General features: G+C 38.8%; 1 protein-coding gene across 4 annotated transcripts; it reads left to right on the forward strand.

The window, feature by feature from the left end:
• The first annotated feature begins 812 nt into the window (after positions 1-812).
• Positions 813-10,418, forward strand: stau1 (staufen double-stranded RNA binding protein 1). 4 transcript variants are annotated; one of them, XM_049479129.1, is made up of 15 exons: positions 813-1,013; positions 2,959-3,291; positions 3,472-3,593; positions 3,706-3,883; positions 4,146-4,299; positions 4,793-4,964; positions 5,167-5,262; positions 5,426-5,638; positions 5,772-5,915; positions 6,001-6,147; positions 6,800-6,875; positions 7,557-7,870; positions 7,977-8,099; positions 8,190-8,269; positions 9,333-10,418. In XM_049479129.1, exons 2-15 carry the CDS (start codon positions 3,096-3,098, stop codon positions 9,418-9,420), a joined length of 2,103 nt encoding a protein of 700 aa, XP_049335086.1. In that variant the 5' UTR covers positions 813-1,013; positions 2,959-3,095; the 3' UTR covers positions 9,421-10,418. The 4 variants fall into 4 exon arrangements, with proteins under 4 accessions (XP_049335086.1, XP_049335087.1, XP_049335088.1 ...); XM_049479130.1 differs by having other exon boundaries at positions 4,149-4,299; XM_049479131.1 differs by having other exon boundaries at positions 3,706-3,862.
• The last annotated feature ends 1,171 nt before the right edge of the window (positions 10,419-11,589 follow it).

Genomic DNA, 11,589 nt, shown 5'->3' on the forward strand with positions numbered 1-11,589 from the left:
CTGACTTCAGCAAGATGTGTACAAGAAAACAGGGTTAAAACATATAATATAATAATGTAATATGTATGTTCTGTATGCTTGTATTCAAGGATCGTTTCAAAAAGAGATCTCAACCCAAGCTTTTTACTTAAGTTATTGTATAAAAGTACTGGTTTAGCTATAGATATATAACAGTACCAGTCAAAAGTTTGGACACATTGTTTTGACACCAAAGCTGTACAGTAACATGTGGAATCATCCTGTAAACATTAAGGGTTAAACAAACCAGAATGTTTTTTTTTTATACTTTAGATTCCACATTTAGATACATTACCTTTGATAAATACAGTACTACTTCTAGAATGTTATCAAGAGAAAGATGGATGGTCTCAAGCGACTAAACAAAGCTGAACTGCTTGATTTTTTTTGCATTTTGCACTCAAAGGCAGCGTGTAAGTCTGGTGGAGAGAGCATGCCAAGACATGAAAGGTGTGATTAAAAATCTGGGTTATTCCACCAAATATTGATTTCTAAACTCTTAAACAATAAGTGTTAGTGTTTCTAAATGAATATGAGGTTGTTTTATTTGCATTTTTTGTTTGTTTAGATTATTTGTTTCTCATTTTCTGCAAATTGCTCTAAAAGCTCTAAAATGAATATTTCTGCTTGGAACTTGGGAGAAATGTTGTCTGTAGTTTATAGAATAAAACCACAATGTTTTTTTTTTTTTTACTCAAACATTTAACGTTAGCTATAAACATTAAAATAAGAGAAACTGGTCATTTTGAAGTGGTCTCCCCCCTTCTCAAACCTGCCTCGCATGATGTCACATCCTGGAAGTGGGCGGAAAAATAGGCAATTCTCTTTAGTGTTTGCCCTGTCCACCTTCTCCGCTCTACCTCACCTACATTTTAATTCAGAAACCCCCACAAAAAGCCTCCCATAAACCTGGATCTAAAGCAGGCCAGTGCTAAAGCTCAAACCGCGTCACTCATGGACTAATTCCCGGGCGGACCTGCAGTATATAACCCGAGGTGAGGAGCGGTAATGTGGCGGCGCTGAGCTGCAGAGCAGGGAGCAGAGCCGCTAGGTTAACTAACGCTAGCTCTGTTAGCTAGCTCCTGCTTTTTTTAAGCCCCCACCGGCAAATACCACACTGTACAATCCTGTACCTATAATAATGCGTTAACTGTGCGTGATGGAGACGTTTTATAGGTCTTAGACACGCAGTTGTCATTTGGCTGAAGTCTTGTTTTGTGTCTTAGCTGGCTAACAAGTTAACGTTAGCTTAGATAACCTAGCCATAGCTGTAACAATAGCTAGCATGCTAACCCAGTCTTTAGCTAGTTAACGTTAGCTATTTCCATCTGTTCTCTCTGTTTACACGGTAACAGTGGCTGGCTAATGCTTTAATTTAGGTTTACTTTATTTTCCTGGCAGCTGACACATTAATAATACAGTATATGTATGTATCTTGAGGTTTAAAGTAAATGTAACCTAGCTAGGATAGCTATTGTTATCTGTCAAGTTGTAGCATATTAATAGGTTTGCAAGCTTAACTAGACCCCTATCCTTGATTTAGTAAGTTAAAACTAACGTTATATATATTTAGCTTACGTTACCTAACCTAGCTGTCTATTTTTCATTGTATATTAGCTCCGTCGTTCTGTGTTGTCAGCTGCCTGACACTTATTCATTAATCTAACTAACTAACTTGCCCCCTATCCTTTCTTTAGCAAGCTAAAACTATAGTGAGCTATATAACAGCTCTGGAAAAAAAGAGACTACTTAATTATGTTTTCCCCTTGATTTTACTTAATTAAAAACATCTGTAATATAATCAAGAGGAAGATGGATGATCACAGCCATCAAACCAAGCTGAACTGCTTGATTTTTTGTTTCACCAGAGGTGGCATAAAGTAATCAAAAAGCAGTGTGTAAGACTGATGGAGGAGAACATGCCAAGATGCTTTAAAATCTAATAAAAAACCAGGGTTATTCCACCGAATATTGGTTTCTGAGCTCTTGCAACCTTATGAATATGGACTTGATATCTTGATTGTAGTTCAGGGGTTTTCAGTTTGGTAAAATCAAATAAACTCATCAGTTTTAAGTGATCTCTTAATTTTTTTTGCAGAGCTGTCTATTTAGCTATCTAGCAACTAGCTTAGCTGTCTAATTCCCATTGTATAACTTTGTTGTCTTGTGTTGTCAGCTGCCTGACACATCATTAATCCTTTTACCCTGGTCTTCCATGGTCAAGACAGGACACCAAAAAGACCACCAGAGAGCAGCTAGGCTACACAGAGCTAAGCTACTTAACTTAACTATTGTTTGGTGGTGGGTCATCATCAGCATTGCACACAGTGATTCATTGTCATACTGACGTGGTGGTTATGTGTTAACCTAGCTAGCTAGCTACTGTACTCGTGTTGTTTTGAATTAAGTGGATCAAATAAACACCTCACCACCTCACTGTCACTGCTGGACTAAGAATATTCCACCACCCATAATTATTTAGACAACAGTACTGTAGAGTACAGTTTGTGTGTTCCATTTGTGTAGTAAACTAACAAAAAAAACTAAAATGGATTTACTCCTTTTACAATGGACAGCTAAAATATAGTCTGTAATTAGTTATAGAACTACAAAGTGTTCTTGTATGAATAGAGCTTGTAATGGGCAGTGAGTGTATAAACAAGAAGGTGGTCAGTCAATACATCAGGACTTTGATGGCGAATAAGCACAGGAGCAGTTACTTTTTGTTTGCCATCCCTATCATCAGACGTATTCTTCTCAATGTTATGTAAATGCATATTGATATGCTTTGATTTTTTATTTTATATTTACATTAGGTAATAAGGTCTTAATCTCCATCATGTACGGAGTGTATTTACTGGACACTTGAATCTCATTGCTGTTGTACGTTGAATTATTTAAACATCCTTTAACATTTTTTTTATTCCTCACTTCCTGCAGGTAGAGCTTTGCAGTCTCCTTCCATTTAAAACACCTGCATTCACCTTTCCCTTGCACATTCTTGCAACCTCTCCTGTGCGCTTTTCTCCCTCCACAAGACTGCAAAGCATCTTCTGTATCCACACAATCCAGTCAAAATGTCCCAGGTTCAGTTCCAGTCCCCCACCACCACCACCACTATGGCCAGTTCTGCCCCTGTACAACTGACCCCACCCCAGCCTGGGTTCAGCATTCCCTCTCCTTCTGGCTCCCTACCTTCAGAGAGTGCCAGTCATCCACTACGAAGCTCCGCCTTGCCCTCAGCCTCAGCCACGCCCTTCTGTAACCCTACAGGTGAGTGAAATGTATATAGAAGACTAAATATAGTAATTACGTTATAAAGATGTGGTTTTAGTGTACTTTAGGCTCAGAACCTGTTCTGAATGTGGGAGTTGGTCAGATCTTCTCAAAAATACAGAAGTTATAGAATACAATGTAGCCTAATATTACTGTTTCCACTCTGTTCTGTTTCAGTATCTAACATGGCAAACCCTAAAGAGAAGACCCCCATGTGTTTAGTGAATGAATTAGCCCGTTACAATAAGATCCAACCTGAGTATAAGCTTCTCAGCGAGCAAGGACCAGCCCACTCCAAGGTACCACATACACATACAGTTCCTGAGACTTCTCTTCTGTTTGCTTAGATTATTTCTGCATTCATGTCCCTCATTTTTGTCTTTCTCTGTCTCTGACTCTCCTCTGTTTTAGATATTCTCTGTGCGGTTAACTCTGGGGGAGCAGCACTGGGATGCAGAGGGGACCAGCATAAAGAAAGCTCAACACTCTGCAGCAGCTTGTGCTCTTGCCCAGACGTCGCTGCCCAAACCCAGCAACAGAGGACCTCGCCATCAGGGCAGGAACCCAGGTGGGTTCTACAAGGGCGAGTGTACGTTCTGTTACATTCAAATTCTATAGTCTGTGGCTTCCTTACCATCTTCAGTCAGAAGAACTAATGCATGTTTGCTTTAAATAGCCTTTCTTTGATAAAACTTTTAAAATCTTTACTGGTTCTGATGGCTTGTTTTAGTTTGGATTTAACTTGTCATTATTTCAGTACAACTTAATTCTTTTGAGGTTTACATTGCATGCTGCTTATGTTATGTGAAGGCCAGAATATGACTTTGACTTTAACTTCCTTTTCTTAATAGCAGACAGCATGACGCACACTGTGGAGCTGAATGCACTTTGTATGAAGTTGGGAAAGAAACCAATGTACAAACCTATAGACCCCTACCAAGGGATGAGACCTGCATTCAACTACAACATCAGAGCACCAGGGCCTTATGCCCGCTCCATGCAACAGTATGTACTCTTTCTTTTGAAACAGGATGTTTTTACAGGGTTCCTGGGGGTCCTTAAAAAGTCTTAAATTAAAATCTGGGTAATTAAGGCCTTAAATTGTCTTAAATTTACTGTAAATGTGCTAGCTAACATTAGTGGCGAGTTAGCAAACATTAGCTGGGAGAGAACTATGGTTACTGGAGAGCTTGCTAACATTAGCAGCAAGTTAGCTAACATTACCAGGGAGAGAACTCATTTAAGCGGAGAGCTAGCAAACATTAAAACTTATGTCTATATTTTTGGGCCTAAAATTATAATTATCGGTCTTAAAAAGGCCTTCAAAAGCATTAAATTTGACTTTTAAAATAAATACTGCAAGAACTCTGTTTTATCTACTCTTCATACTATGTACTCTTGTTATCTGTCTCAATCGATTTATTGAAACAAAATGATAATTCTGAGTGCAAACCTTTGTCATGGGCCTTCTTATGATTTCTGGATTTTACTTTGTTAGGTATTACTACCCGTTTCCTCCAGTGGGGCCAATGCTTTATCATATGGAGCTGTCTATTGGAGGGCAGCAGTTTCATGGGAAGGGCCGCACACGGCAGGCTGCTAAACATGATGCTGCTGCTAAAGCTATAAAAACTTTGCAGAAAGAGCCGCTGCTCCAGCAGCTGGAAGAGGTGGGTCATTATTGGCATTTTTCTATCTGTCAAATTGTGCCCAGTGTAAATCCACACTTGTAAATTGGCTTGTACATCAAGTTACAAGTAAAATTTAGTTTAGCCCAAATGCTTGTCATCAATAAATGGGAATACCAAGCAGCAAGAATCAACCATGTTTATACTATAATACTGTAAGTGGTTAATCCTGTTTTGCCCTTAGATGAATGAAGAACCAGAAGAAGAAAACCTCAACAAATCTGAGATTAGCCAAGTGTTCGAGATTGCACTGAAACGGAACATGCCTGTGAACTTTGAGGTATGTGTGCCTTTTAGTTTGTACATAAATGATTACAATTATAAAAATGATATCTGAATCTAGGTTTGCTGTTATTGACTTCTTTTTATGCAGTAGTGGATCACACTAGATAGATCCATGTCTAGAAGACACGATCCAGTGCTAACCCAATCTTTCTGTTCAGGTGCTGAAAGAGGCCGGACCTCCTCATATGAAGAGCTTTGTGGTGAAAGTGATGGTGGGAGAGTTCACAGGAGACGGGGAGGGCAAGAGCAAAAAGATTGCTAAGAAGTTGGCCGCCATTGCTGTGTTGGAGGAGCTGCGGAAGCTGCCACAGCTGCCTGTTACAGACAAGATGCCCCAGCGCATTAAAAAGAAAACCAAATCCATTATAAAGGTGAGGGTTTGTTTAATGATTGACAAGACAAGTAAAGGGAACTGTAAGAACAGTGTTACCTGATAGAAAAAAGCTGCCTTTGATTTTGTGTTTTTTCTGTTTAATTGTAAATAACTACACTTTTTATGTTCAGCTGCAGACCAGTCCAGAATATGGACAAGGCATAAACCCAATCAGCAGACTGGCTCAGATCCAGCAAGCTAAGAAGGAGAAGGAGCCAGAGTACAGCCTGGTTACAGAGAGGGGACTGCCCCGACGTAGAGAGTTCGTCATGCAGGTAAAAGAAAATTCTTTCTGATCGTTATTTATATAGTGAATGCATTTTAGATATACAAGTATACTGTATATGCTTTGTCTTTCAGGTGTCAGTCGCTGGTCAGACTGCAGAGGGTATGGGTCCCAGTAAAAAGGTGGCAAAACGGAATGCTGCGGAGAAGATGCTGGAACTCCTGGGCTTCAAAGTGCCTCAGCCTCAGCCTCCCAAACCGGCACTGAAAACTGATGAAAAGGTTCAGTGGTCATTGTTTGTCTCCATATATAGAGTTATTATTTATGGTTATAGGTTCCTCTTAAGCTCTATCTGGATGGAATTAGTTTCTCAGGGGGACGTCTGTGAAAAATATTTCACACTTCTACTAAGTGATAAAACTCTTGCATCCGGACTGCAATTGAAAAAAACAGGGGGAGCAGTGAGTTTCTAGGCTTTCTCGGTCACGTGACATTGCGTTCAGTTGCTCCTCCATTTCCATTTGCTGTTGTGTTTATGCGTATTTCTGTGGAAATGCACGCCCTAAAGTGTAATTATGGCGTGTGGCAGTGGACATTTTATTAAACATGAGGTCACGAAACTCAGAGATGTGCTTCCGGAAGGGACTAAAATTACCTGAGAACCACGAAGTTCAGCGAAAATCTGTTGAAAATTCAGCCTGTAATTCTCTCAGAGGACGTCTAAGAAGGTCACATGCATTGTTCTTCCAGACGGGAATAAAATCACAGACAAAAATTACCCCAGGACCCCCTATGAAACTAATTCCATCCGGATAGAGCATTAGACTCACCTTTGCATCTAGTACAGGGTGGAACCTCAGCCTGTAATCTTCGGTTATTGTGAAGTGTTTTAAGGATTTTTTTTAAGTTGTTTTCCTTTTATGCTTTGTACAGCCACCTCTAAAGAAACCTGGAGATGGACGTAAAGTGACCTTTTTTGAGCCGGGATCTGGGGAGGAGGGGGGTCTTGGTATGTATTAGAAAATGGTATACATAATAAAAGTTAAAACAACATTAGATACATTTGTAACATAAGGTTAACCCTCCTATTATGTTAAGGGTTAAATTGTTTTAAAGTTTGTAGCTCTTGAAAAAAGAGTTAAAAGTATTTTTTATATGAAACTTATTCTGCTTGTCTTAATTAGTGTGATCAACATATAATATGAAAATGGTTCATCTCACATATTTGCAACCACCCCGAAAACTAAAACAACATTGCAGTGTTATGTTTCAATGTTATGTAAAACTGTTGTGTTTTATATGTTGGTATTTCAAAAGTAATGTTTGAACATGTTTTTTATTTTGTGAAAAACAAGTGAATTATCCTAATTGAACCATTACCTGTTAGAGGTAAGAAACACCATTGCACTAAATATTGATAGAATAATTAGTAATGGAGTTAATAATTAAATATTTACATGACTTGTTAGGATTTTTTTTTTGTATCAGGCATCTTTTGAATAATTTAGCATGCACTGGGTACAATTAACCCCAGAACACCATTGTTGTTCCTGACAAATGAACATAATAGGAAGGTTAAATGTTACCATCCAACACTGATTATGCAGTTGCCAGTCATAATATTGGGTGAGTTGCAAAAAAAGGTGTAAGATAAAGCCTATTTATAAAAATGTAAACTTCTCTTCTGTAGTCCCAAAGGAGGAAGACTTCCGCCTGCCCTTCCTCAGCCACCAGCAGCTCCCTGCTGGCATTTTACCCATGGTGCCTGAGGTAGCACAAGCGGTCGGCGCCAGCCAGGGACCCCATGCCAAGGACTATGGCCGTCCTAACCAGGCCAAGACCTCAATGACCGCAATGATTGCCAATGAGCTGTTGTACGGTGGTACGTCCGCTACTGCTGAAGGCGTACTGAAGGGAAGCAAAAATCTGTCTCAGAGACCCAACGGGCCCCTCACTAGACCATCTGAACAGCTCGGCTACCTGGCTTCTGTGCAAGGTCTACAGGTACGCAGTCAAGATGGACAGACAGCAACCCCTTACAAACCCTCACAAACCTTCACACACCAGCTTGTTTAGAGATCATCAGTCTTCTATTCTTCTCTCATCACAGGTTGAATACAAAGATTTTCCCAAAAACAACAAGAATGAGTTTGTGTCTCTGATCAACTGCTCCTCTCAGCCACCGCTGATAAGCCACGGCATTGGCAAGGATGTGGAGTCCTGTCATGATATGGTGAGTATGACATCAGTATGTAATGTGATATAATTATCATGTAAATACCTGAAAACAGTGTACTGTAATGTCGGTGCCTTTTATTCACAGGCTGCCTTCAATATACTGAAGTTGCTTTCAGAGCTGGACCAGCAGTCCAATGATCGCCCAACCAATGGACCGATCTCTGGGTTAGTAGAATCATATTTGTATTGAAAATAGTTAAAAACAAGCTTCAGTCCAGTTTCTGTTGATTGCTGTATTAATTTGCTACATTTGCTGTAGTGCTGTAGTGGTTGGTCAAACTCAGTACTAATATAGGATATGTACAAATAGCCTTTATATAAAAAGTGGTGGTTCTCATATCAGCACTTGGTTTGCTAAATCAGTAAATCAGTACTAATAGATGTTAAATCAGGATAAGCTTGCTGATGGAATTGAACACATCCACACACTGGATGCATGGGGACGTCCAGGGGAAATCTGGAACTAAACTAAACTAGTCTTCCCAACTTCTTTAGACTAGCTCCCAAATCTAAACTTCTTTATTAATTTTTTTTTTGTTAATTTATACTAAATTTATGTTAGTCACTCTGAATGAATGTGATGTGGAGCAATTACAAGCAAATACACTTTTACTGCTGAGATAAATTGTTTTAGTTACTGTGGTTATGTACCTTTAAGCTCCGCACAGTGCTGTATAGTTAGTGTAAAGCTGAGGGTATTAGTTTACACTGAGTTGATAGGACTGCAGGATTGACAGAGGAGCACACCTGACTCCACTTGTATAAAAGGTACAAATTATAATGGTTGCAGTCGGGGTGTGACAAGATTCTCATTTCATGAGAGGAGAAGAGACACAATACTGGGTTAACGAGAACGAGACGAGACGAGATTTTAAAATATTTTAAAGAAGACTTAAAAAATCAAATCCGACTAAATCACACAATGCAAACTCAACAGTTTCTCTCACAAATTACTGTTACCGTTTATTGTTTTCACTGGGAAGCCAAAATACAGACAGACTTTTGACTTAAAAATAGACAGCAACATTGAGACAGCTTGAAGCTTGACAAAAAGTATCGTCTCGTTTTAATCTCACAAGAGCTTGTACCACGAGATCTCGTCACACCCCCCTAGGTTCCAGGTTTGAATCAAAATCTGTAGACACACTTGATATATGGAATATGGGTGACTTATTCTTTTGTTGTGAAATCATGACATTTATTTCACTTTTTATAATCTCTCTTGCAGGTGTGGCAAACAAGACTTGGAGGGCGACTCATTGATCAAACCGGTTAACTCGAGCACCATGGCAAAAAGTCTGGATAGCACCGTCTAAAAACAGGATCAGCTGTGCTGTTTAGAAAACAGAAAACACTAGAGAAAAGACAGACGCAGAGTTCCGACTGGCTGCTCCAAAAGCATTGTTCACACTGAATCTTTACCTTTCTAAAGTGTTACAGTTTCACAGTTAAACAAGATTAACTGAGAGATTTTGTTTCCTTCTCCTTGATGTTGTTTAATTGTTCACATAGTTGTTTTGCTTCATCATATCCAGTGGTGGTTTTCTTTGTTTGTTTGTTTGTTTGTTTTCTTTTTGTTGTCGAATGGTTAAAAAAAAAACTATAACTTGAATAGATGGCTTGTTTTTTTTTTTTATTTAAATGAAGGCATTCTACTGTCATGCTTTTCTTTCTTAAAATGTTGTCATTATTAGCACCCAGAGTGGATGCAGCTGGATACTTGTGCTAGACCTGTTTGTGAAATGTGCAGTATATAGAACCGCCTTTCGGAGGATATGATGAAGCTAAGGCAAGAGGTCTCTGTTGTATTGTTTTTCCTCGAGTGCTTTTAAGGCGACAACTACATATATAAAAAAGAAAAAAACATCAAGAACGCATTAACTGCATTTCCATGTAGGACTGGGAAAGTTGTGACGTGTGGTGATGTTCTGTGACGTCCTTTTACGAGCGTGTGTGTGTGTGTGTGTTTGTGTGAGAAAGTGAGTACGAGAGTCTGTGACAGGACTGTTTGAGTCTGTGTTTGAATGTACGGTCCAAGCAACATTACAGTCAAACTTATGCACCCTCCTCCTCTTCCTCCATGTAATCCCTTCCCATTTTCTGCCAGTTGGTTCCCCTTTTCCACATGGAATGTAAGTAAAAATGTGCCACTGTGCTCTAAAATCCGCCACTAAAGTCTGTTTTTAGCGTGTCTGTGTGAAATACAGTTAGACCGTGAGAGGATGATGCAAGAGACATGAACATATGCTGTAACTGGTACCAATGGGATTCTTTACACAGTAGAACGAGCTATAAATTGCTTTATAAAAGTTCATTAGATTTCATTTCTTTTTTTTGGCTGTACTGATGAAACCCTGATATAGAAAAGTGTTTGATTAATCAGTTATTTACCTGATAGCGAACTTCAGTGGAACAGCTCATTAACTGATTTTATTTACATAATGCATATTGTCACAGGCATGCATAAACTTTACAGGAAAGGGAAAAACTTTTTGACTTTAGTTGGAGTCAATATAAAAAGCTTTTATTCCTAGTCATTTCGGTCATATTCTGTCAAAAAATTGAAAATGGACTTCCCCATCTCGACCTCTGCTCTGTCCATGTCCTCTAGAGGAGTAGAAGTCTGGCCTGTCTTCCTCTTATAACTCTGTGGCATGATGGTCTATTTCTATTTTTTGTCTAAAATTAAAAATGTCACATAGTTTTAATGATAAAATGTAAACCTCACTTTTCCCTTTGTTCGTATTTACTATTTAAACTTTGCCTAGTGAGGTCTGTGTTTATTTCTATTGGAAAAGAAACAGTGAATCAGTTAGGGATTTGTTGTCCATTAGTGCAGTACCCAAAGAAAACCAGAGAAGGAGCTCATGTGTTCCTCTTGTGGATGAGAGGTTAATGCAGGACATGATCACGCTGTCTGCAAGAACAATCTGTCCAAAAACTAGGAAGAGAGAGCTCAGTGGACATTACAAAAACCATCAGCACCGGTCTCCAGAGAATTGGAAAATAAGTAGAATAAGAGGGGTGATGTCATGTAGGGGTGGGCAATATTATATCGTATACAATATATCGTGACAGAAATATCATGATATTAAAAATCCATATCGTGATAATAGGGCTGTTCTGTCTTAAAATTAGTCTATTATTTACTGTGAAGCTTTAGGTGTGTTTATTGTATAATTGTTTTAGTTTGCAGTTCGTATGCATGCACTAAATATTCTGCAATATTATTTGCTGCGTTATATTATTTTATGCTATATTATTTATTTTGCCACATTCTGATTATACTGTTATACTAATATACTTAATTCCTGAAATTAATGAATTATTTTAGTTTTCCTATATCGTTATCGCAAAAATACCCTGAAATATTGTGATATTTTAGAGCCCTATCGCCCACTCTAATGTCATGTGGATGTGTGGAATTATACAGTTCTGAATGCGTAACCTGTATATGATGGAGGTCTGGGAACAGACCATAATAT

The sequence above is a fragment of the Astyanax mexicanus genome, chromosome 5 (assembly GCF_023375975.1).
Source record: "Astyanax mexicanus isolate ESR-SI-001 chromosome 5, AstMex3_surface, whole genome shotgun sequence".
Classification (NCBI taxonomy): Eukaryota; Metazoa; Chordata; class Actinopteri; order Characiformes; family Acestrorhamphidae; genus Astyanax; species Astyanax mexicanus.

Coding starts and splice junctions, on each gene's coding strand:
- stau1 (XM_049479129.1), top strand. CDS start 3,096: ATGTCCCAGGTTCAGTTCCAGTCCCCCACCACCACCACCACTATGGCC. Junction 3,884..4,145: donor TGGGTTCTACAAGGGCGAGT/GTACGTTCTGTT, acceptor TTTTCTTAATAG/CAGACAGCATGACGCACACT. Junction 6,148..6,799: donor CACTGAAAACTGATGAAAAG/GTTCAGTGGTCA, acceptor TGCTTTGTACAG/CCACCTCTAAAGAAACCTGG.